This window comes from Neoarius graeffei, chromosome 25 (assembly GCF_027579695.1).
Source record: "Neoarius graeffei isolate fNeoGra1 chromosome 25, fNeoGra1.pri, whole genome shotgun sequence".
NCBI lineage: Eukaryota > Metazoa > Chordata > Actinopteri > Siluriformes > Ariidae > Neoarius > Neoarius graeffei.
The window spans coordinates 59087270-59112816 of NC_083593.1; the positions used below are offsets into that span (position 1 = coordinate 59087270).

Consider the following 25547-nt stretch of genomic DNA (forward strand, 5'->3'; position numbering starts at 1 on the left):
TGAAGAGTGTGTGCACTGAAGAGTGTGTGCACTGAAGAGTGTGTGTGCACTGAAGAGTGTGTGTGCACTGAAGAGTGTGTGTGTACTGAAGAGTGTACACTGAAGAGTGTGTGCACTGAAGAGTGTGTGCACTGAAGAGTGTGTGCACTGAAGAGTGTGTGTGTGCACTGAAGAGTGTGTGTGTGCACTGAAGAGTGTGTGTGCACTGAAGAGTGTGCACTGAAGAGTGTGCACTGAAGAGTGTGCACTGAAGAGTGCGCACTGAAGAGTGTGTGTGTGTACTGAAGAGTGTGTGTGTACTGAAGAGTGTGTGCACTGAAGAGTGTGTGTGTACTGAAGAGTGTGTGCACTGAAGAGTGTGTGTGTACTGAAGAGTGTGTGTGTACTGAAGAGTGTGTGTGTACTGAAGAGTGTGTGTGTACACTGAAGAGTGTGTGTGTACTGAAGAGTGTGTGTGTACTGAAGAGTGTGTGTGCACTGAAGAGTGTGTGTGTACACTGAAGAGTGTGTGTGTACACTGAAGAGTGTGTGTGTACACTGAAGAGTGTGTGTGTGTACTGAAGAGTGTGTGTGTGCACTGAAGAGTGTACGTGTACTGAAGAGTGTGTGCAATGAAGAGTGTGTGCACTGAAGTGTGTGTGCACTGAAGAGTGTGTGTGCACTGAAGAGTGTGTGTGTACTGAAGAGTGTACACTGAAGAGTGTGTACACTGAAGAGTGTGTGCACTGAAGAGTGTGTGCACTGAAGAGTGTGTGCACTGAAGAGTGTGTGTGTGCACTGAAGAGTGTGTGTGTGCACTGAAGAGTGTGTGTGCACTGAAGTGTGTGCACTGAAGAGTGTGCACTGAAGAGTGTGCACTGAAGAGTGTGCACTGAAGAGTGTGCACTGAAGAGTGCGCACTGAAGAGTGTGTGTGCGCACTGAAGAGTGTGTGTGTACTGAAGAGTGTGTGTGTACTGAAGAGTGTGTGCACTGAAGAGTGTGTGTGCACTGAAGAGTGTGTGTGCACTGAAGAGTGTGTGTGTACTGAAGAGTGTGTGTGTACTGAAGAGTGTGTGTGTACACTGAAGAGTGTGTGTGTACTGAAGAGTGTGTGTGCACTGAAGAGTGTGTGTGTACTGAAGAGTGTGTGTGTACACTGAAGAGTGTGTGTGTGTACTGAAGAGTGTGTGTGCACTGAAGAGTGTGTGTGTGCACTGAAGAGTGTGTGTGTGCACTGAAGAGTGTGTGTGTGCACTGAAGAGTGTGTGCACACTGAAGAGTGTGTGCACACTGAAGAGTGTGTGCACACTGAAGAGTGTGTGCACACTGAAGAGTGTGTACACACTGAAGAGTGTACACACTGAAGAGTGTACACACTGAAGAGTGTACACACTGAAGAGTGTATACACTGAAGAGTGTACACACTGAAGAGTGTACACACTGAAGAGTGTACACACTGAAGAGTGTATACACTGAAGAGTGTATACACTGAAGAGTGTATACACTGAAGAGTGTATACACTGAAGAGTGTATACACTGAAGAGTGTACACACTGAAGAGTGTATACACTGAAGAGTGTACACACTGAAGAGTGTACACACTGAAGAGTGTACACACTGAAGAGTGTATACACTGAAGAGTGTACACTGAAGAGTGTGTGTGTACTGAAGAGTGTGTACACTGAAGAGTGTGTGTACTGAAGAGTGTGTACACTGAAGAGTGTGTGTACTGAAGAGTGTGTACACTGAAGAGTGTGTGTACTGAAGAGTGTGTACACTGAAGAGTGTGTGTACTGAAGAGTGTACACTGAAGAGTGTACACTGAAGAGTGTACACTGAAGAGTGTACACTGAAGAGTGTACACTGAAGAGTGTACACTGAAGAGTGTACACTGAAGAGTGTGTGTGTACTGAAGAGTGTGTACACTGAAGAGTGTGTGTACTGAAGAGTGTGTACACTGAAGAGTGTGTACACTGAAGAGTGTGTGTACTGAAGAGTGTGTGTACTGAAGAGTGTGTACACTGAAGAGTGTACACTGAAGAGTGTACACTGAAGAGTGTGTGTACTGAAGAGTGTGTGTGTACTGAAGAGTGTGTGTGTACTGAAGAGTGTGTGTGCACTGAAGAGTGTGTGTGTACACTGAAGAGTGTGTGTGTACACTGAAGAGTGTGTGTGTACACTGAAGAGTGTGTGTGTACACTGAAGAGTGTGTGTGTACTGAAGAGTGTGTGTGTACACTGAAGAGTGTGTGTGTACTGAAGAGTGTGTGTGTACTGAAGAGTGTGTGTGTACTGAAGAGTGTGTGTGCACTGAAGAGTGTGTGTACTGAAGAGTGTGTGTGTACACTGAAGAGTGTGTGTGTGTACTGAAGAGTGTGTGTGTGCACTGAAGAGTGTGTGTGCACTGAAGAGTGTGTGTGTGCACTGAAGAGTGTGTGTGTGCACTGAAGAGTGTGTGCGTGCACTGAAGAGTGTGTGTGTGCACTGAAGAGTGTGTGCGTGCACTGAAGAGTGTGTGTGTGCACTGAAGAGTGTGTGCACTGAAGAGTGTGTGTACTGAAGAGTGTGTACACACTGAAGAGTGTACACACTGAAGAGTGTACACACTGAAGAGTGTACACTGAAGAGTGTATACACTGAAGAGTGTACACTGAAGAGTGTGTACACTGAAGAGTGTACACTGAAGAGTGTACACTGAAGAGTGTACACTGAAGAGTGTACACTGAAGAGTGTACACTGAAGAGTGTGTGTGTACTGAAGAGTGTGTACACTGAAGAGTGTGTACACTGAAGAGTGTGTGTACTGAAGAGTGTGTACACTGAAGAGTGTGTGTACTGAAGAGTGTGTACACTGAAGAGTGTGTGTACTGAAGAGTGTGTACACTGAAGAGTGTGTGTACTGAAGAGTGTGTGTACTGAAGAGTGTGTGTACTGAAGAGTGTGTGTACTGAAGAGTGTACACTGAAGAGTGTACACTGAAGAGTGTGTGTGTACTGAAGAGTGTGTACACTGAAGAGTGTGTACACTGAAGAGTGTGTACACTGAAGAGTGTGTACACTGAAGAGTGTGTGTACTGAAGAGTGTACACTGAAGAGTGTGTGTACTGAAGAGTGTGTGTGCACTGAAGAGTGTGTGTGTACACTGAAGAGTGTGTGTGTACACTGAAGAGTGTGTGTGTGTACTGAAGAGTGTGTGTGCACTGAAGAGTGTGTACACTGAAGAGTGTGTACACTGAAGAGTGTGTACACTGAAGAGTGTGTGTACTGAAGAGTGTGTACACTGAAGAGTGTGTGTACTGAAGAGTGTGTACACTGAAGAGTGTGTGTACTGAAGAGTGTGTACACTGAAGAGTGTGTGTACTGAAGAGTGTACACTGAAGAGTGTACACTGAAGAGTGTACACTGAAGAGTGTACACTGAAGAGTGTACACTGAAGAGTGTGTGTGTACTGAAGAGTGTACACTGAAGAGTGTGTGTGTACTGAAGAGTGTACACTGAAGAGTGTACGTGTACTGAAGAGTGTGTGCACTGAAGAGTGTACACTGAAGAGTGTACGTGTACTGAAGAGTGTGTGTGTACTGAAGAGTGTGTGTGTACTGAAGAGTGTGTGTGCACTGAAGAGTGTGTGTGCACTGAAGAGTGTGTGTGCACTGAAGAGTGTGTGTGTACACTGAAGAGTGTGTGTGTACACTGAAGAGTGTGTGTGTGTACTGAAGAGTGTGTGTGCACTGAAGAGTGTGTGTGCACTGAAGAGTGTGTGTGTACTGAAGAGTGTGTGTGTACACTGAAGAGTGTGTGTGTACACTGAAGAGTGTACACACTGAAGAGTGTACACACTGAAGAGTGTACACTGAAGAGTGTACACTGAAGAGTGTACACTGAAGAGTGTACACTGAAGAGTGTACACTGAAGAGTGTGTGTGTACTGAAGAGTGTGTACACTGAAGAGTGTGTGTGTACTGAAGAGTGTGTACACTGAAGAGTGTGTGTACTGAAGAGTGTACACTGAAGAGTGTACACTGAAGAGTGTACACTGAAGAGTGTACACTGAAGAGTGTACACTGAAGAGTGTGTGTGTACTGAAGAGTGTGTGTACACTGAAGAGTGTGTGTGTACACTGAAGAGTGTGTGTGTACTGAAGAGTGTGTACACTGAAGAGTGTACACTGAAGAGTGTACACTGAAGAGTGTACACTGAAGAGTGTACACTGAAGAGTGTACACTGAAGAGTGTACACTGAAGAGTGTACACTGAAGAGTGTGTGTGTACTGAAGAGTGTACACTGAAGAGTGTGTGTACACTGAAGAGTGTGTGTACACTGAAGAGTGTGTGTACACTGAAGAGTGTGTACACTGAAGAGTGTGTACACTGAAGAGTGTGTACACTGAAGAGTGTGTACACTGAAGAGTGTGTGTGTACACTGAAGAGTGTGTGTGTACTGAAGAGTGTACACTGAAGAGTGTACGTGTACTGAAGAGTGTACACTGAAGAGTGTACGTGTACTGAAGAGTGTACACTGAAGAGTGTACACTGAAGAGTGTGTACACTGAAGAGTGTGTACACTGAAGAGTGTGTACACTGAAGAGTGTGTACACTGAAGAGTGTACACTGAAGAGTGTGTACACTGAAGAGTGTGTACACTGAAGAGTGTGTACACTGAAGAGTGTGTACACTGAAGAGTGTACACTGAAGAGTGTGTACACTGAAGAGTGTACACTGAAGAGTGTACACTGAAGAGTGTACACTGAAGAGTGTACACTGAAGAGTGTGTGTACTGAAGAGTGTGTACACTGAAGAGTGTGTGTGTGTACTGAAGAGTGTGTGTGTGTACTGAAGAGTGTGTGCGTACTGAAGAGTGTGTGCGTACTGAAGAGTGTACACTGAAGAGTGTACACTGAAGAGTGTACACTGAAGAGTGTACACTGAAGAGTGTACACTGAAGAGTGTGTACACTGAAGAGTGTGTACACTGAAGAGTGTACACTGAAGAGTGTACACTGAAGAGTGTACACTGAAGTGTGTGCAATGAAGAGTGTGTGCAATGAAGAGTGTACACTGAAGAGTGTGTACACTGAAGAGTGTGTGTGTGTACTGAAGAGTGTGTGCGTACTGAAGAGTGTGTGCGTACTGAAGAGTGTGTGCGTACTGAAGAGTGTGTACACTGAAGAGTGTGTACACTGAAGAGTGTGTGTACTGAAGAGTGTGTGTACTGAAGAGTGTGTACACTGAAGAGTGTGTACACTGAAGAGTGTACACTGAAGAGTGTACACTGAAGAGTGTGTGTACACTGAAGAGTAAGTGTGTACACTGAAGAGTGTGTGTGTACTGAAGAGTGTGTACTGAAGAGTGTACACTGAAGAGTGTGTACACTGAAGAGTGTGTGCAATGAAGAGTGTGTGCACTGAAGAGTGTGTGTGTGTACTGAAGAGTGTGTGTGTGTACTGAAGAGTGTGTGTACTGAAGAGTGTGTACACTGAAGAGTGTGTGTGTGTACTGAAGAGTGTACACTGAAGAGTGTACACTGAAGAGTGTACACTGAAGAGTGTGTACACTGAAGAGTGTGTACACTGAAGAGTGTACACTGAAGAGTGTGTGTGTGTACTGAAGAGTGTGTGTGCACTGAAGAGTGTGTGTGCACTGAAGAGTGTGTGTGCACTGAAGAGTGTGTGTGCACTGAAGAGTGTGTGTGCACTGAAGAGTGTGTGTGTACTGAAGAGTGTGTGTGTGCACTGAAGAGTGTGTGTGTGCACTGAAGAGTGTGTGCACTGAAGAGTGTGTGCACTGAAGTGTGTGTGTGCACTGAAGAGTGTGTGTACACTGAAGAGTGTGTGTGTACTGAAGAGTGTGTGTGCACTGAAGAGTGTGTGTGTACTGAAGAGTGTGTGTGCACTGAAGAGTGTGTGTGCACTGAAGAGTGTGTGTGTACTGAAGAGTGTGTGTGTGTACACTGAAGAGTGTGTGTGTGCACTGAAGAGTGTGTGCACTGAAGAGTGTGTGTGTGCACTGAAGAGTGTGTGCACTGAAGAGTGTGTGCACTGAAGTGTGTGTGTGCACTGAAGAGTGTGTGTGCACTGAAGAGTGTGTGTGCACTGAAGAGTGTGTGTGCACTGAAGAGTGTGTGTGCACTGAAGAGTGTGTGTGCACTGAAGTGTGTGTGTGTACTGAAGAGTGTGTGTGCACTGAAGAGTGTGTGTGCACTGAAGAGTGTGTGTGCACTGAAGAGTGTGTGTGTACTGAAGAGTGTGTGTGTACTGAAGAGTGTGTGTGTGTACACTGAAGAGTGTGTGTGTGCACTGAAGAGTGTGTGTGTGCACTGAAGTGTGTGTGTGCACTGAAGAGTGTGTGCACTGAAGTGTGTGTGCACTGAAGAGTGTGTGTGCACTGAAGAGTGTGTGTGTACTGAAGAGTGTGTGTGCACTGAAGAGTGTGTGTGCACTGAAGAGTGTGTGTGCACTGAAGAGTGTGTGTGTACTGAAGAGTGTGTGTGTGTACACTGAAGAGTGTGTGTGTGCACTGAAGAGTGTGTGCACTGAAGAGTGTGTGTGTGCACTGAAGAGTGTGTGCACTGAAGTGTGTGTGTGCACTGAAGAGTGTGTGTACACTGAAGAGTGTGTGTGTACTGAAGAGTGTGTGTGCACTGAAGAGTGTGTGTGTACTGAAGAGTGTGTGTGTACTGAAGAGTGTGTGTGCACTGAAGAGTGTGTGTGCACTGAAGAGTGTGTGTGTACTGAAGAGTGTGTGTGTGTACACTGAAGAGTGTGTGTGTGCACTGAAGAGTGTGTGCACTGAAGAGTGTGTGTGTGCACTGAAGAGTGTGTGCACTGAAGAGTGTGTGCACTGAAGTGTGTGTGTGCACTGAAGAGTGTGTGTACACTGAAGAGTGTGTGTGCACTGAAGAGTGTGTGTGCACTGAAGAGTGTGTGTGCACTGAAGAGTGTGTGTGCACTGAAGTGTGTGTGTGTACTGAAGAGTGTGTGTGCACTGAAGAGTGTGTGTGCACTGAAGAGTGTGTGTGTACTGAAGAGTGTGTGTGTACTGAAGAGTGTGTGTGTGTACACTGAAGAGTGTGTGTGTGCACTGAAGAGTGTGTGTGTGCACTGAAGAGTGTGTGCACTGAAGTGTGTGTGTGCACTGAAGAGTGTGTGTACACTGAAGAGTGTGTGTGTACTGAAGAGTGTGTGTACACTGAAGAGTGTGTACACTGAAGAGTGTGTACACTGAAGAGTGTGTGTGTGTACTGAAGAGTGTGTGTGTGTACTGAAGAGTGTGTGTGTGTACTGAAGAGTGTGTGTGTACTGAAGAGTGTGTGTACACTGAAGAGTGTGTGTGTACTGAAGAGTGTGTGTGTGTGTGTGCACTGAAGAGTGTGTGTGTGTGCACTGAAGAGTGTGTGTGTGCACTGAAGAGTGTGTGCACTGAAGAGTGTGTGCACTGAAGTGTGTGTGTGCACTGAAGAGTGTGTGTACACTGAAGAGTGTGTGTGTACTGAAGAGTGTGTGTACACTGAAGAGTGTGTACACTGAAGAGTGTGTACACTGAAGAGTGTGTACACTGAAGAGTGTGTACACTGAAGAGTGTGTGTGTGTACTGAAGAGTGTGTGTGTGTACTGAAGAGTGTGTGTGTACTGAAGAGTGTGTGTGCACTGAAGAGTGTGTGTGCACTGAAGAGTGTGTGTGCACTGAAGAGTGTGTGTGCACTGAAGAGTGTGTGTGCACTGAAGAGTGTGTGTGCACTGAAGTGTGTGTGTGTACTGAAGAGTGTGTGTGCACTGAAGAGTGTGTGTGCACTGAAGAGTGTGTGTGTACTGAAGAGTGTGTGTGTACTGAAGAGTGTGTGTGTGTACACTGAAGAGTGTGTGTGTGCACTGAAGAGTGTGTGTGTGCACTGAAGAGTGTGTGCACTGAAGTGTGTGTGTGCACTGAAGAGTGTGTGTGCACTGAAGAGTGTGTGTGTACTGAAGAGTGTGTGTACACTGAAGAGTGTGTACACTGAAGAGTGTGTACACTGAAGAGTGTGTGTGTGTACTGAAGAGTGTGTGTGTGTACTGAAGAGTGTGTGTGTGTACTGAAGAGTGTGTGTGTACTGAAGAGTGTGTGTACACTGAAGAGTGTGTGTGTACTGAAGAGTGTGTGTGTGTGTGTGCACTGAAGAGTGTGTGTGTGTGCACTGAAGAGTGTGTGTGTGCACTGAAGAGTGTGTGCACTGAAGAGTGTGTGCACTGAAGTGTGTGTGTGCACTGAAGAGTGTGTGTACACTGAAGAGTGTGTGTGTACTGAAGAGTGTGTGTACACTGAAGAGTGTGTACACTGAAGAGTGTGTACACTGAAGAGTGTGTACACTGAAGAGTGTGTGTGTGTACTGAAGAGTGTGTGTGTACTGAAGAGTGTGTGTACACTGAAGAGTGTGTGTACTGAAGAGTGTACTGAAGAGTGTACACTGAAGAGTGTACACTGAAGAGTGTGTGTGTACTGAAGAGTGAGTGTGTACACTGAAGAGTGTGTGTGTACTGAAGAGTGTGTGTACACTGAAGAGTGTGTGTGTGTACTGAAGAGTGTGTGTGTGTACTGAAGAGTGTGTGTACACTGAAGAGTGTGTGTGTGTACTGAAGAGTGTGTGTGTACTGAAGAGTGTGTGTGTGTACTGAAGAGTGTGTGTGTGTACTGAAGAGTGTGTGTGTGTACTGAAGAGTGTGTGTGTGTACTGAAGAGTGTGTGTGCACTGAAGAGTGTGTGTGCACTGAAGAGTGTGTGTGTGTACTGAAGAGTGTGTGTGCACTGAAGAGTGTGTGTGTGTACTGAAGAGTGTGTGTGTACTGAAGAGTGTGTGTGTGCACTGAAGAGTGTGTGCACTGAAGAGTGTGTGCACTGAAGTGTGTGTGTGCACTGAAGAGTGTGTGTACACTGAAGAGTGTGTGTGTACTGAAGAGTGTGTGTACACTGAAGAGTGTGTACACTGAAGAGTGTGTACACTGAAGAGTGTGTACACTGAAGAGTGTGTACACTGAAGAGTGTGTGTGTGTACTGAAGAGTGTGTGTGTACTGAAGAGTGTGTGTACTGAAGAGTGTACTGAAGAGTGTACACTGAAGAGTGTACACTGAAGAGTGTACACTGAAGAGTGTACACTGAAGAGTGTACACTGAAGAGTGTGTGTGTACTGAAGAGTGTGTGTGTGTACTGAAGAGTGTGTGTGTGTACTGAAGAGTGTGTGTGTGTACTGAAGAGTGTGTGTGCACTGAAGAGTGTGTGTGTGTACTGAAGAGTGTGTGTGTGTGTACTGAAGAGTGTGTGTGTGTACTGAAGAGTGTGTGCACTGAAGAGTGTGTGCACTGAAGAGTGTGTGCACTGAAGAGTGTGTGTGCACTGAAGAGTGTGTGTGCACTGAAGAGTGTGTGTGCACTGAAGAGTGTGTGTGTACTGAAGAGTGTGTGTACACTGAAGAGTGTGTACACTGAAGAGTGTGTACACTGAAGAGTGTGTACACTGAAGAGTGTGTACACTGAAGAGTGTGTGTGTGCACTGAAGAGTGTGTGCACTGAAGAGTGTGTGCACTGAAGTGTGTGTACACTGAAGAGTGTGTGTGTACTGAAGAGTGTGTGTACACTGAAGAGTGTGTACACTGAAGAGTGTGTACACTGAAGAGTGTGTACACTGAAGAGTGTGTACACTGAAGAGTGTGTGTGTGTACTGAAGAGTGTGTGTGTACTGAAGAGTGTGTGTACTGAAGAGTGTACTGAAGAGTGTACACTGAAGAGTGTACACTGAAGAGTGTACACTGAAGAGTGTGTGTGTACTGAAGAGTGTGTGTGTACTGAAGAGTGTGTGTGTGTACTGAAGAGTGTGTGTGTGTACTGAAGAGTGTGTGTGCACTGAAGAGTGTGTGTGTGTACTGAAGAGTGTGTGTGTGTACTGAAGAGTGTGTGTGTGTACTGAAGAGTGTGTGTGTGTACTGAAGAGTGTGTGTGTGTACTGAAGAGTGTGTGCACTGAAGAGTGTGTGCACTGAAGAGTGTGTGTGCACTGAAGTGTGTGTGTGCACTGAAGAGTGTGTGTGCACTGAAGAGTGTGTGTACACTGAAGAGTGTGTGTGTACTGAAGAGTGTGTGTACACTGAAGAGTGTGTGTACACTGAAGAGTGTGTACACTGAAGAGTGTGTACACTGAAGAGTGTGTACACTGAAGAGTGTGTGTGTGTACTGAAGAGTGTGTGTGTGTGTGTGCACTGAAGAGTGTGTGTGTGTGCACTGAAGAGTGTGTGTGTGCACTGAAGAGTGTGTGCACTGAAGAGTGTGTGCACTGAAGTGTGTGTGTGCACTGAAGAGTGTGTGTACACTGAAGAGTGTGTGTGTACTGAAGAGTGTGTGTACACTGAAGAGTGTGTACACTGAAGAGTGTGTACACTGAAGAGTGTGTACACTGAAGAGTGTGTGTGTGTACTGAAGAGTGTGTGTGTACTGAAGAGTGTGTGTACACTGAAGAGTGTGTGTACACTGAAGAGTGTACTGAAGAGTGTACACTGAAGAGTGTACACTGAAGAGTGTGTGTGTACTGAAGAGTGAGTGTGTACACTGAAGAGTGTGTGTGTACTGAAGAGTGTGTGTACACTGAAGAGTGTGTGTGTGTACTGAAGAGTGTGTGTGTGTACTGAAGAGTGTGTGTACACTGAAGAGTGTGTGTGTGTACTGAAGAGTGTGTGTGTACTGAAGAGTGTGTGTGTGTACTGAAGAGTGTGTGTGTGTACTGAAGAGTGTGTGTGTGTACTGAAGAGTGTGTGTGTGTACTGAAGAGTGTGTGTGTGTACTGAAGAGTGTGTGTGCACTGAAGAGTGTGTGTGTGTACTGAAGAGTGTGTGTGCACTGAAGAGTGTGTGTGTGTACTGAAGAGTGTGTGTGTACTGAAGAGTGTGTGTGTGCACTGAAGAGTGTGTGCACTGAAGAGTGTGTGCACTGAAGTGTGTGTGTGCACTGAAGAGTGTGTGTACACTGAAGAGTGTGTGTGTACTGAAGAGTGTGTGTACACTGAAGAGTGTGTACACTGAAGAGTGTGTACACTGAAGAGTGTGTACACTGAAGAGTGTGTACACTGAAGAGTGTGTGTGTGTACTGAAGAGTGTGTGTGTACTGAAGAGTGTGTGTACTGAAGAGTGTACTGAAGAGTGTACACTGAAGAGTGTACACTGAAGAGTGTACACTGAAGAGTGTACACTGAAGAGTGTACACTGAAGAGTGTGTGTGTACTGAAGAGTGTGTGTGTGTACTGAAGAGTGTGTGTGTGTACTGAAGAGTGTGTGTGTGTACTGAAGAGTGTGTGTGCACTGAAGAGTGTGTGTGTGTACTGAAGAGTGTGTGTGTGTGTACTGAAGAGTGTGTGTGTGTACTGAAGAGTGTGTGCACTGAAGAGTGTGTGCACTGAAGAGTGTGTGCACTGAAGAGTGTGTGTGCACTGAAGAGTGTGTGTGCACTGAAGAGTGTGTGTACACTGAAGAGTGTGTGTGTACTGAAGAGTGTGTGTACACTGAAGAGTGTGTACACTGAAGAGTGTGTACACTGAAGAGTGTGTACACTGAAGAGTGTGTGTGTGCACTGAAGAGTGTGTGCACTGAAGAGTGTGTGCACTGAAGTGTGTGTACACTGAAGAGTGTGTGTGTACTGAAGAGTGTGTGTACACTGAAGAGTGTGTACACTGAAGAGTGTGTACACTGAAGAGTGTGTACACTGAAGAGTGTGTGTGTGTACTGAAGAGTGTGTGTGTACTGAAGAGTGTGTGTACTGAAGAGTGTACTGAAGAGTGTACACTGAAGAGTGTACACTGAAGAGTGTACACTGAAGAGTGTGTGTGTACTGAAGAGTGTGTGTGTACTGAAGAGTGTGTGTGTGTACTGAAGAGTGTGTGTGTGTACTGAAGAGTGTGTGTGCACTGAAGAGTGTGTGTGTGTACTGAAGAGTGTGTGTGTGTACTGAAGAGTGTGTGTGTGTACTGAAGAGTGTGTGTGTGTACTGAAGAGTGTGTGTGTGTACTGAAGAGTGTGTGCACTGAAGAGTGTGTGCACTGAAGAGTGTGTGTGCACTGAAGTGTGTGTGTGCACTGAAGAGTGTGTGTGCACTGAAGAGTGTGTGTACACTGAAGAGTGTGTGTGTACTGAAGAGTGTGTGTACACTGAAGAGTGTGTACACTGAAGAGTGTGTACACTGAAGAGTGTGTACACTGAAGAGTGTGTGTGTGTACTGAAGAGTGTGTGTGTACTGAAGAGTGTGTGTACTGAAGAGTGTACACTGAAGAGTGTACTGAAGAGTGTACACTGAAGAGTGTACACTGAAGAGTGTGTGTGTACTGAAGAGTGTGTGTACACTGAAGAGTGTGTGTGTGTACTGAAGAGTGTGTGTACACTGAAGAGTGTGTGTGTGTACTGAAGAGTGTGTGTGTGTACTGAAGAGTGTGTGTGCACTGAAGAGTGTGTGTGCACTGAAGAGTGTGTGTGTGTACTGAAGAGTGTGTGTACACTGAAGAGTGTGTGTGTGTACTGAAGAGTGTGTGTGCACTGAAGAGTGTGTGTGTGTACTGAAGAGTGTGTGTACACTGAAGAGTGTGTGTACACTGAAGAGTGTGTGTGTGTACTGAAGAGTGTGTGTGTGCACTGAAGAGTGTGTGTGCACTGAAGAGTGTGTGTGTACTGAAGAGTGTGTGTGTGTACACTGAAGAGTGTGTGTGTGCACTGAAGAGTGTGTGTGTGCACTGAAGAGTGTGTGCACTGAAGAGTGTGTGCACTGAAGAGTGTGTGTACACTGAAGAGTGTGTGTACACTGAAGAGTGTGTACACTGAAGAGTGTGTACACTGAAGAGTGTGTACACTGAAGAGTGTGTACACTGAAGAGTGTGTGTGTGTACTGAAGAGTGTGTGTGTGTACTGAAGAGTGTGTGTGTACTGAAGAGTGTGTGTGTACTGAAGAGTGTGTGTGTGTACACTGAAGAGTGTGTGTGTGTACACTGAAGAGTGTGTGTGTGTACACTGAAGAGTGTGTGTGTGTGCACTGAAGAGTGTGTGCACTGAAGAGTGTGTGCACTGAAGTGTGTGTGTGCACTGAAGAGTGTGTGTACACTGAAGAGTGTGTGTGTACTGAAGAGTGTGTGTACACTGAAGAGTGTGTACACTGAAGAGTGTGTACACTGAAGAGTGTGTGTGTGTACTGAAGAGTGTGTGTGTGTACTGAAGAGTGTGTGTGTACTGAAGAGTGTGTGTACACTGAAGAGTGTGTGTGTACTGAAGAGTGTGTGTACACTGAAGAGTGTGTGTACTGAAGAGTGTACTGAAGAGTGTACACTGAAGAGTGTACACTGAAGAGTGTACACTGAAGAGTGTGTGTGTACTGAAGAGTGAGTGTGTACACTGAAGAGTGTGTGTGTACTGAAGAGTGTGTGTACACTGAAGAGTGTGTGTGTGTACTGAAGAGTGTGTGTGTGTACTGAAGAGTGTGTGTACACTGAAGAGTGTGTGTGTGTACTGAAGAGTGTGTGTACACTGAAGAGTGTGTGTGTGTACTGAAGAGTGTGTGTGTGTACTGAAGAGTGTGTGTGCACTGAAGAGTGTGTGTGTGTACTGAAGAGTGTGTGTGTGCACTGAAGAGTGTGTGCACTGAAGAGTGTGTGTGTGCACTGAAGAGTGTGTGCACTGAAGAGTGTGTGCACTGAAGAGTGTGTGCACTGAAGTGTGTGTGTGCACTGAAGAGTGTGTGTACACTGAAGAGTGTGTGTGTACTGAAGAGTGTGTGTACACTGAAGAGTGTGTACACTGAAGAGTGTGTACACTGAAGAGTGTGTGTGTGTACTGAAGAGTGTGTGTGTGTACTGAAGAGTGTGTGTGTACTGAAGAGTGTGTGTACTGAAGAGTGTACACTGAAGAGTGTACACTGAAGAGTGTGTGTGTACTGAAGAGTGAGTGTGTACACTGAAGAGTGTGTGTGTGTACTGAAGAGTGTGTGTGTACTGAAGAGTGTGTGTGTGTACTGAAGAGTGTGTGTACACTGAAGAGTGTGTGTGTGTACTGAAGAGTGTGTGTACACTGAAGAGTGTGTGTGTGTACTGAAGAGTGTGTGTGCACTGAAGAGTGTGTGTGTGTACTGAAGAGTGTGTGTACACTGAAGAGTGTGTGTACACTGAAGAGTGTGTGTGTGTGTACTGAAGAGTGTGTGTACACTGAAGAGTGTGTGTGTGTACTGAAGAGTGTGTGTGCACTGAAGAGTGTGTGTGTGTACTGAAGAGTGTGTGTGTGTACTGAAGAGTGTGTGTGTGTACTGAAGAGTGTGTGTACACTGAAGAGTGTGTGTGTGTACTGAAGAGTGTGTGTGTGTACTGAAGAGTGTGTGTGTGTACTGAAGAGTGTGTGTACACTGAAGAGTGTGTGTGTGTACTGAAGAGTGTGTGTACACTGAAGAGTGTGTGTGTGTACTGAAGAGTGTGTGTGCACTGAAGAGTGTGTGTGTGTACTGAAGAGTGTGTGTGTGTACTGAAGAGTGTGTGTGTGTACTGAAGAGTGTGTGTACACTGAAGAGTGTGTGTGTGTACTGAAGAGTGTGTGTGTGTACTGAAGAGTGTGTGTGTGTACTGAAGAGTGTGTGTACACTGAAGAGTGTGTGTGTGTGTGTGTGTGTGTGTGTGTAAGGCCTCAGCAGTGCGGTTGACAGTAACTGAATCTCAGCTGCTCCTCAGAACTCTCGGTCCGATCAGATCTGATCCACACAAAGCTTCTTCCCGCTGAGCCGCAGTGCGGAACCGAACCCTCGCGACAACACAAACACAAACCAGCAGCATTACAAATCACTAAAAGACTCACAAACCTTCAGTTTCCGGTTCAAAGTCACACTTCCGCGTCCACCTGAAGACCAAAACTCGAGTTAAAGCGTGAAATTTTACAGAATCGACACCGAACTCGGGTTTGTTGCAGCACGCGATCCCAGATTTCCTGAATCTTCCAGGTAGGGGGCGTGGCCTCCTGAGGCAGGTGAGGCGACACCCGAAATGCTACGCTTGACGTCGCCGGTCACGTGACCCTGTTTCAGGTTAAGCCGAGTAAACAGGCCGGAAACTTCAACAGATCAACAACACCGGGATCAGCCAGTTAGTTCAGTCCCAGCCGAGACTCCAAACAAACTTCTTTAATATTCATTGCTACTTATTTACTTATTAGTAAAATAACATCTAATCAGAATAAAAGAAAACTGTGCGGTGTACATTGTTGTAATTACTATACTTCCGTTATTTTATGTATTTCATTTATTTTTATATCAAACCCATTAATCAGCTGCTTCATAATTAAAGTCAACCGTTGCTTTTTGTTTTCAGACCATAAGGTAACTTTCCTGTGTTCGGCGCCCCCTGGTGGTGAAAGTCTGAGGCTCTGCCTTCATGTGTTTATTGTTGAGTAAACGGTGGAGTTTAAAGTGCGGGTGCGCGTCTGTCTTACACGCAGATTAGATTCACGGTGTCAGAGTTATTGTATTTTTTTTTACATTTTCTTTACTGAAATTTAAACTGGAGTTCATCTCTGAGAGATCAGACGCCGTGAAGCTTTTTTCCCCCCTTATTTTTATGCTTCCTGTTTAATTTATATATTTGTGTTTGTTTATTCGCTCATTAATTATTCCAGTTGGGTCTCAGTGTGATTTATTTGTGTGCTGTAGTGTTTGTTAGAGACTTCAGGAAACACACAGGTGATGGAACACAATGCTTCTTTCAGCTCAGGCCCTCATAAATCATCACACTGCCATGTTCTGCTGCTTCCTCCTTCCCGGACAGATACTTCCGGAAAACTGACCCGACCTCTGGCCTGCATGTACATACTGCCACCTGGCGGTCAATATAGGAATGCAGGCTATCATTTATTTATTTTTACTATTATCAGGTTTTTGCTCAGTTCAGGGTGGCGCAGTGGTGATCACTGTCCCCTCACAGTAAGAAAGTTCCAGGTTTGAACCTCGCAGCTGACAGGGGTCTTTCTGTGTGGAGTTTGCACGTTCTTCCCATGTCTATGTGAGTTTCCTCCAGGTGCTCCGGTTTCCTCCCACAGTTCAAAGACATGCAGATTTGGTAAAATCCCCAGTCACTGGGGTTGTACAAGCCAGTGCACACTTGGCGCCGCTCCCAAGCCCAGGCAGATTGAGCAGGATTGTGTCAGGAAGGACATCCGATGTAAAAGCTACGACAAATCAAATATGTGGATCATAAAATTGGGAAGGATGATCCATTGTGACGACCCCTAACGGGACCAGGAAGAAGAAAACGATGTTCAGGTTCATGGAGTTAAACTGACTGTTTATTGCTTTTGGTTCTGAACTCCTGAACTGGTTAAAGTTTAATTCTCAGTTTCACTGCAGGTTTTCAACTAAACGCTATTATTAAAAAAGTTATCGTTATTTTATTGGGAAAAAAAATGGTTTCCAATAATTTCTTGCTTTTTTTTTTTGCAGATTTTCCCAGAACAGGACCCACTCCATATCAATAATCTGCACTGATCTCACTCTCACTAAAAATAAACAGACACAGTGTTTAACAGCACAACAATTATTAAATAGAGATTTCTATAAATACAGAACCTTTTACAATATAATACACATCTGTACTAAAATAAAGTTTAAACATAGTTTAAGAAAACACTCTAAAGAAAACATCAGGTCAGGGATTTTTTATATTAATAACTCATGAGGAATTTTTGATTTGTTTTTGTTGGATCTGAAATTCACAATAATCTCAAATAATTTGGCACTGAGGAAGTGTATCCTCACATCCGTCACAAAACAAGGCACAAAGTCAGAGTTAAAATACATTTCATAGAAATAACACCGAAGTGGCACATCAGATCAGATCAGCAAAACAGTGACATGGATTTAACAACAACATAAGTGGAGTTTAGTTTGAGCTGAATTTCTTTGTTCAGGATCAGGAGAAGAACAGCACGGTGTGTTAGAGGTGTGAAAATAATAAAATAATCGTTTACAGGTCACATGACCTCAGTGACAAACTGCACCAACAGCAGGAAGTAATGTGTGGTGAAGACGGAACGTCGCCTTTCAGACAGCAGGAAGTGAACTTCACATATCACTGGAACAGACAGACACGACTGTTAGTGTTTCTGTAAATCTATCTCTCTCTCACACACACACACTTTTAAACTGTTTATGTAAAACATCTCTTAAAATAACAGCAATCAACAGTTTATCCTTCACTACAGATGTTTTCTCTTCAGAGATTTTAAACAGACAGAAGAGACAGATCACATGACTAATGCTACATCGAACTCGGAACAAATAAAAATGCTTTTCTTTTTTTAAAGATTTTTTTGGGGGGCTTTTTTCACCTTTATTGGATAGGACAGTATAGAGACAGGAAATGAGTGGGAGAGAGACGGGGAGGGATCAGGAAATGACCTCGGGTCGGAATCGAACCCGGGTCCCCGGATTTATGGTATGGCACCTTATCCACAACTCGCTCATAAAAATGCTTTTCAATAATAAAACAATTTTCACTAAGTTAAAACTGTTAAAAGATCCAACAAACGCTCTGATATTGTTCATCTCAGGAAACATTGTGCCTCTAAAACAGACACAAAATCTGATTGGACAGATCAGACACCACTGATAGTAATCCAATTTAATCAATATCATTAATCAGATTAGAGAAAGTGGCATTTTTCCTAAATTATGTTTTTTTTTTATCAGATTTTGCTGCTCATTTAAATAAATTAAAGTCATTAACACATGGCATAAGTAATGAACATGAGACAGAAAGAGTGATGAGTGAATGTAGAAAGGAAGGAGAGAAAAAAACCCAGCAGTTCAGGGAGAAGGTGAACATTATCAGGAGAAACGTTAATGAACAAATAAAATTATCTGCTTTAATCTCACAAGATAAACATCCAGCGCTGAATCCGACGTGCTGCTGTGTGAGGAATCGGACTGGAACACCACGTCATCCAGAGCCAGAGTGGAGCTGGAATTCCCACATTCACCTCTGCAACATCAGAGGGACACGTTAAAGCACGCGGGGGGGACCGGAGGGACACGTTAAAGCACGCGGGGGAACCGGAGGGACACGTTAAAGCACGCGGGGGGAACCGGAGGGACATGTTAAAGCACGCGGGGGGGACCGGAGGGACACGTTAAAGCACACGGGGGGAACTGGAGGGACACGTTAAAGCACGCGGGGGAACCGGAGGGACACGTTAAAGCACGCGGGGGGAACCGGAGGGACACGTTAAAGCACGCGGGGGGAACCGGAGGGACACGTTAAAGCACGCGGGGGGAACCGGAGGGACACGTTAAAGCACGCGGGGGGAACCGGAGGGACACGTTAAAGCACGCGGGGGAACCGGAGGGACACGTTAAAGCACGCGGGGGAACCGGAGGGACACGTTAAAGCACGCGGGGGGAACCGGAGGGACACGTTAAAGCACGCGGGGGGAACCGGAGGGACACGTTAAAACACGCGGGGGGGACCGGAGGGACACGTTAAAGCACGCGGGGGGAACCGGAGGGACACGTTAAAGCACGCGGGGGGAACCGGAGGGACACGTTAAAGCACGCGGGGGAACCGGAGGGACACGTTAAAGCACGCGGGGGGGACCGGAGGGACACGTTAAAGCACGCGGGGGGAACCGGAGGGACACGTTAAAGCACGCGGGGGGAACCGGAGGGACACGTTAAAGCACGCGGGGGGGACCGGAGGGACACGTTAAAGCACGCGGGGGGAACCGGAGGGACACGTTAAAGCACGCGGGGGGAACCGGAGGGACACGTTAAAGCACGCGGGGGGGACCGGAGGGACACGTTAAAGCACGCGGGGGGAACCGGAGGGACACGTTAAAGCACGCGGGGGGAACCGGAGGGACACGTTAAAGCACGCGGGGGGAACCGGAGGGACACGTTAAAACACGCGGGGGGAATCTTTGAGTAGTTTGTTTTATTAGTTTGTTTTTTTAATTATTTCAGAGTATTTCAAACAGTTGGCACAGGTCTTTTCCAAGTATTTAAAATTTATTTTTATTATTAGTACATTTCTGAGTATTTATTGGAGTAATTTTTGGTGGGTAATAAGACGCTGCTCATTTAAAATAATACCATGTTGTTAATCAGTAAAGAGATGAATGGATGTGAATACAGCATGTGTACTGAGTAATAACGTCTTTAATATCACTTGGTCATGTTTTCTATGTCGCACTTACTGCTCTCTCCATTTCATTTTCTCTCATGAGGAAACCTGTGTGAAATGATTTTGGTGAACAAATGAGAAAAAGTAAGAGATTAATAAAATCACCTGCTGATGTCGTCGTCCTCCGTGAATTTCGAGGAGACGGAGTTCAAGGTCGCGGCCGAGACAGCCGTGTGCAGATCCATGGAACTTGGAATGACATCAGGTTTCACAAATGAGCTCAAATCTGTCAAAAAACCATCAAAACGAAGTTCAACAAACATCCAGATTTACAATTCAAAGAGAATTTGTTTGTGTAAACAGTCACGTCATATTCTTTATGGAATAAACCCATTTTACGCTTTAATAGCAGCAGTCTGGAAGACAAACACCACTCTCTCTTTAAATGGGAGAGCAGGAAAAAAATACATAAATGCACGAGTCTCTGTATAGGACAAACAATAATAAAATCTCATCTCATCTCATTATCTGTAGCCGCTTTATCCTGTTCTACAGGGTCGCAGGCGAGCTGGATCCTATCCCAGCTGACTACGGGCGAAAGGCGGGGTTCACCCTGGACAAGTCGCCAGGTCATCACAGGGCTGACACATAGACACAGACAACCATTCACACTCACATTCACACCTACGCTCAATTTAGAGTCACCAGTTAACCTAACCTGCATGTCTTTGGACTGTGGGGGAAACCGGAGCACCCGGAGGAAACCCACGCGGACACGGGGAGAACATGCAAACTCCGCACAGAAAGGCCCTCGCCGGCCCCGGGGCTCGAACCCAGACCTTCTTGCTGTGAGGCGACAGCACCAACCACTACACCACCGTGCTGCCGGGCGCACTCAAGTTTTTTTCAAAATTTCTTCCTCTGTGGTCCGCTCCACCTTGTTTCCGCACAGCTTCTGTGTTACCCTTTAATTAACCCTAACCCTTTAATTAGTTACCCTCATTAACATCTGTGTTTTCCTCTTTAGTTGTCCAACTGATACGCTGCATGGTGACTGTTATATTTGCTCTGTGAGTCATTTTTGTTTTCATGTTGAATTTCTCTTGCCTTGCCGTAGTTGTTCTGGTTTTTTGGTTCTTTTGTCTTTTGTTTAATCCTTAAAAGATACCCTGCACTCGCATGAGATTCTCTGGATTTATGACACGTTCCCTCACCAGAGTCTCTTTATTCTCTCTCTCGAAGTTAATGAGCAGGGGTGACAGTAGCTTTCATTTCTTGCCAGTACTATTATTTTGAGTCATAGTGCGCGCGCTGAAAAATACACCTAATTATTTATTATTGTCTACTTATCAAGCATTCACTAGGACTTCTCATCACTCAGTAGTAGTGTAGGACTTTTTTAATCACACTCTTTCATCCACCTGTGTTAGTTTTTGATTATAATTGGGAGACTTTGCAACAAACGTCTGTCTACTAAAACACTTTGGATAGCAGCTGCGCACGCCGGCGCGGGATGGTGAAGCAGTGGGCTGGGCGCTCGATCTCGCACGTTGGCGCGGGATGGTGAAGCAGTGGGCTGGGCGCACGATCTCGCACGCCGGCGCGGGATGGTGAAGCAGTGGGCTGGGCGCGCGATCTCGCACGTTGGCGCGGGATGGTGAAGCAGTGGGCTGGGCGCGCGATCTCGCACGTTGGCGCGGGATGGTGAAGCAGTGGGCTGGGCGCGCGATCTCGCACGTTGGCGCGGGATGGTGAAGCAGTGGGCTAGGCGCGCGATCTCGCACGTTGGCGCAGGATGGTGAAGCAGTGGGCTAGGCGCGCGATCTCGCACGTTGGCGCAGGATGGTGAAGCAGTGGGCTAGGCGCGCGATCTCGCACGTTGGCGCAGGATGGTGAAGCAGTGGGCTAGGCGCACGATCTCGCACGTTGGCGCAGGATGGTGAAGCAGTGGGCTAGGCGCGCGATCTCGCACGTTGGCGCAGGATGGTGAAGCAGTGGGCTAGGCGCACGATCTCGCACGTTGGCGCAGGATGGTGAAGCAGTGGGCTAGGCGCACGATCTCGCACGTTGGCGCAGGATGGTGAAGCAGTGGGCTAGGCGCACTATCTCGCACGCTGTCTGTCGAGTGAAACACGGAAGGAATTCACTTCAGACAGAATTCAGAGACAGGTCAGAACCAGTTATATGCAATGTATATTGAGGAAAACATGTTGCTTTTGGTAAATTGACGTTAGCAGGTGTGTTGTTATGCTGAAAGTGCTTTTTTTTCCAGAGACGGTATGTTTTTCTTTCCAGTACGGCCAAATCTTTTAGTGGTACACCAGACCGGTCAGGACCGGCTTACTTTCACCCCTGTTAATGAGACAAAAAAAAAGCTTGTTGTTCCACGTTACTGAGAAGGAGAAGTGTAAACTCCTCTGTCCTGAAGATCTCAGAGATCTTAAAGATCGCAGCTTCACTTCTGACTGTTACACAGAGCTGACATCGGAGACTCCTTACAGAAACGATACACAAGCGTCTCCTTACATAGTAAAACCATCATAACAATTACACACGTTTTTCAGTTTGTTCATGTAGAGCGTCTGATGAACACGTCTGTGAATATCATCTGATCTAAATACTGTGGTATCATTACATAAAAATTGTTTCATAAATTTTTTTCCGATTGTTCACTAAAACTCTGAATTGGATTGGCTCCTGCAGCTTGTCTCAACCAGTCAAAGATCAGGAATGAAACTGACACACGACATCAAAAAACAGGAACTGAGGTAAAGTCCAATCAGCTTTGTATTACTGAGTGACGGTGACCTGTTAAATGTCCTGAAGCAGTAAAACAGAGAACTGATAAAGAAACCCTGAGGAGACGCTCACTCTCACATCAGTGCCTGCAGAATGTCTAGTACCGTTATCATCTAGGTTCTCCAGACTCTGCGCTTTTCTCTCCTCACTTCTCTCCTCTTTAATCGGAGACAGGACTTCATGTGACGCAGATCTCACCGGCTGCACCGAGTTTCGTTTCCTTCGAGAGGAAGCACCTCGCAGAGCTACACCGATTGAAGAAAAAAGACAAAGAGGGAAAGAAATAAGAAATGAGAGAGAGAGAGAGAGAGAGGGAGAGAGAGAGACACACACACACACACAGAGAGAGAGAGAGAGACAGACAGACAGAAAGAGACAGAGAGAAAGGGAGAGAGAGAGACACAAAGACAGAGAAAAAGAGACAGAGACAGAAAGACAGCAAGAGAGACAAAAGACAGCGAGAAAGAGACAGACAGAAAGACAGCGAGAAAGACACAGAGAGACAGAAAGACAGCGAGAAAGAGACACAGAAAGAGAGAGAGTGAGAAAGAGACACACAGCAAGAAAGAGAGACACAGAGAGACAGACAGCGAGAAAGAGACACACAGAGACAGAAAGACAGTGAGAAAGAGACAGAGACAGACAGAGAAAGACAAAGAGACTTGCAGCAGTTCAGCGCTGATAAGAAATGACACTTACGATTAATCTTCTTAAACACTGTTCCTCCCATAAACTTTAAAAACCTGTCAGCGTAGAAACTTGGCCTGTGGACCGACACGGTGTCCTGCAAAACACACACACATACACACCTCCAACATTCAACACAACACAGCTCATCTCTCAGAGAAACAGTAGAGGAACTTACACCGTCATGGACGAGAGCCTTCCATGAGTGTTCCACCTTCTTTATAAATCTGTAGACAAAACACACTCTTCACACACTGAAACACTCACTAAAGCTGTATATAAAATCTGTGTGTGTGTGTGTGTGTGTGTGTGTGTGTGTGTGTGTGTATACCTGTACGACTGCAGGATGTCGATGATTCCCAAAAAGATGAGCAGCTTCTCGTCTTTGTGTTTCGCAGGAATTCCACCCATTCTACACACACACACACACACACACACACACACAAAATCCAATGTTCATAATGCTTTATAAATGAATTTATAATGTCGTATCGCATTCTTAATATAAACACATATAATCATGTAGCATTTTATAAAGCAGCAGTATCGAACTGCAGAAGGCTTTATATTATCTGTTCATTACATTACATTATAAAGCAGTAGTGTATAATGTTATAAAGCAGTAGTGTATAATGTTATAAAGCAGTAGTGTATCATTAATGTTATAAAGCAGTAGTGTATAATGTTATAAAGCAGTAGTGTATAATGTTATAAAGCAGTAGTGTATCATTAATGTTATAAAGCAGTAGTGTATCATTAATGTTATAAAGCAGTAGTGTATAATGTTATAAAGCAGTAGTGTATAATGTTATAAAGCAGTAGTGTATAATGTTATAAAGCAGTAGTGTATAATGTTATAAAGCAGTAGTGTATAATGTTATAAAGCAGTAGTGTATAATGTTATAAAGCAGTAGTGTAATATAAAATGAGGTCCTACCTAATAGCGGCGCTTCCATTCAAATGAAAACAAACATGCAACAGATGATGGACTTTGATGTGTTTCAATTTCAATTTTATCACGAGAAGGTAAATTTCTCCAAACTCACATGTATATTATTCTTTTTATTCCTATAAACTACAGTGTGCTTTAGGGATTTATAGCAAAATGTTCTGAAAACAAACGATAGACGATTCATGAAAACACTGAGTGGATTCAGGTCAACTCGTCAGATCCCGAAGAATTTCACAGTGATTTCAAAATCAACATCACTATTTAGAATTAAATTCCTACAACTCATCATTTCTATTAATTCATTTTTTACATGTTTTCCCTCTCTTTCAGCTTGTCGCTTTTCTTGTGAAAGATTTCATCGCCTTTCTCTCGCTTTTTCACGACTTCTTTCCTTTTCTTCCTCTGTCAAAACTCTCTCTTTTTTCCCGGTTTTGACTTCATCTTTCTCTCTTTGGTTCACTTGTTCTGACATCTTTTTAGTTTGTATTAACGTTTGTAAAAATGATTATTGCGTTGCGCTGTTTGAGTTGTTCTCGGTGGAAAAACCTGATAAATATGAAATTATGTGTAGACAAAAACAAGTTATGTAGGCGTGCTCGCACTTCTAGTTCCTGCCAAAATCAAACAGCCAATCAGAATTGCGAGGGGCACGGACGGACGGACGGACACGGCTGGGATCCCTGTGTGTCCATGAAAAATCAACTCGATGGGTTACCAGATTTTCTTAAGTATGGAGCTCCGCTATCAAGTGTAGTGTCTGTACTGCAAGGTGCCATATAAAGGTTATAAATGCACTTATAATACAATACGAACACAGGAAGTGTTACAGACACCTACAGACCCACAGACACCAACATTAACATTTCAAGTCGAGTCAGTTTATTGGTATCGCGCTTTTAACGACGGACACTGTCGCCAAACAACTTTATAGAAAAATAAAGATTTTAAACATGAGCTCATAAATTTATCCCTGATGATCAAGCCTGAGGTGACACTGGTGAGGAAAAACCTCAGACGACACGAGGAAGAAACCTTGAGTGGAACCAGACTCTAAAGGGAACCCATCCCCATCTAGGTGACAACAGATAACGTGATTCTAAATAACTCCATTCTATAACTGTGTTCTATAGAGTCACAAAGTACAACTGTGTCACCAGGAAATTCATTATAGTTTAACAGGGAGTCTGTTTTGATGAAGAGTGCAGGAGAGGTGAGCATCACTGGTGTCTCAAGAATGACGTGTGGAGGATTTAATGAGGATTTACTCCGAGACGCAGTCACAGGGACGACTTTTGGAAATTATCATCAGGTAGAACACCTGAGTCACATGACACAAAATTAGTGAATAAAGGTTAGACAATTAAAAGCAGAACATCTGCATTTTTCCTGGGTGTGTGTGCGCGTGCGTGTGCGTACAGTGGTGCTTGAAAGTTTGTGAACCCTTTAGAATTTTCTATATTTCTGCATAAATATGACCTAAAACATCATCAGATTTTCACACAAGTCCTAAAAGTAGATAAAGAGAACCCAGTTAATCAAATGAGACAAAAATATTATACTTGGTCATTTATTTATTGAGGAAAATGATCCAATATTACATATCTGAGAGTGGCAAAAGTATGTGAACCTCTAGGATTAGCAGTTAATTTGAAGGTGAAATTAGAGTCAGGTGTTTTCAATCAATGGGATGACAATCAGGTGTGAGTGGGCACCCTGTTTTATTTAAAGAACAGGGATCTATCAAAGTCTGATCTTCACAACACGTTTGTGGAAGTGTATCATGGCACGAACAAAGGAGATTCCTGAGGCCCTCAGAAAAAGCGTTGTTGTTGCTCATCAGGCTGGAAAAGGTTAGAAACCCATCTCTAAAGAGTTTGGACTCCACCAATCCACAGTCAGACAGATTGTGTACAAATGGAGGAAATTCAAGGCCATTGTTACCCTCCCCAGGAGTGGCCGACCAACAAAGATCACTCCAAGAGCAAGGCGTGTAATAGTCGG

At 44.9% G+C, this 25547-nt stretch overlaps 2 protein-coding genes across 4 annotated transcripts in view; both read right to left on the minus strand.

Annotated features, from left to right (window-relative positions):
* tjp2a (tight junction protein 2a (zona occludens 2)) overlaps window positions 1–14953 on the minus strand; it is a 55053-nt gene extending 40100 nt beyond the window's left edge. For both annotated transcript variants that reach the window (XM_060909134.1, XM_060909132.1), the window contains exon 1: window positions 14803–14953. The gene's annotated coding sequence lies outside the window, so the exon portion shown is untranslated. The remainder of the gene's footprint in view (window positions 1–14802) is intronic.
* Window positions 14954–16356: 1403 nt separating this feature from the next.
* pip5k1ba (phosphatidylinositol-4-phosphate 5-kinase, type I, beta a) overlaps window positions 16357–25547 on the minus strand; it is a 30818-nt gene continuing 21627 nt past the window's right edge. The window contains exons 9-15 of one of the 2 annotated variants that reach the window (XM_060909136.1): window positions 22926–23006; window positions 22773–22821; window positions 22607–22691; window positions 22012–22152; window positions 19274–19394; window positions 17866–17971; window positions 16357–17062 (exon numbers count right to left, since the gene is read on the minus strand). In XM_060909136.1, the coding sequence (XP_060765119.1) occupies window positions 17060–17062; window positions 17866–17971; window positions 19274–19394; window positions 22012–22152; window positions 22607–22691; window positions 22773–22821; window positions 22926–23006 (586 nt within the window). In that variant the 3' untranslated portion in view covers window positions 16357–17059. Of the gene's footprint in view, window positions 17063–17865; window positions 17972–19273; window positions 19395–22011; window positions 22153–22606; window positions 22822–22925; window positions 23007–25547 lie in introns of both variants that reach the window. The other variant, XM_060909135.1, reaches the window with a different exon arrangement.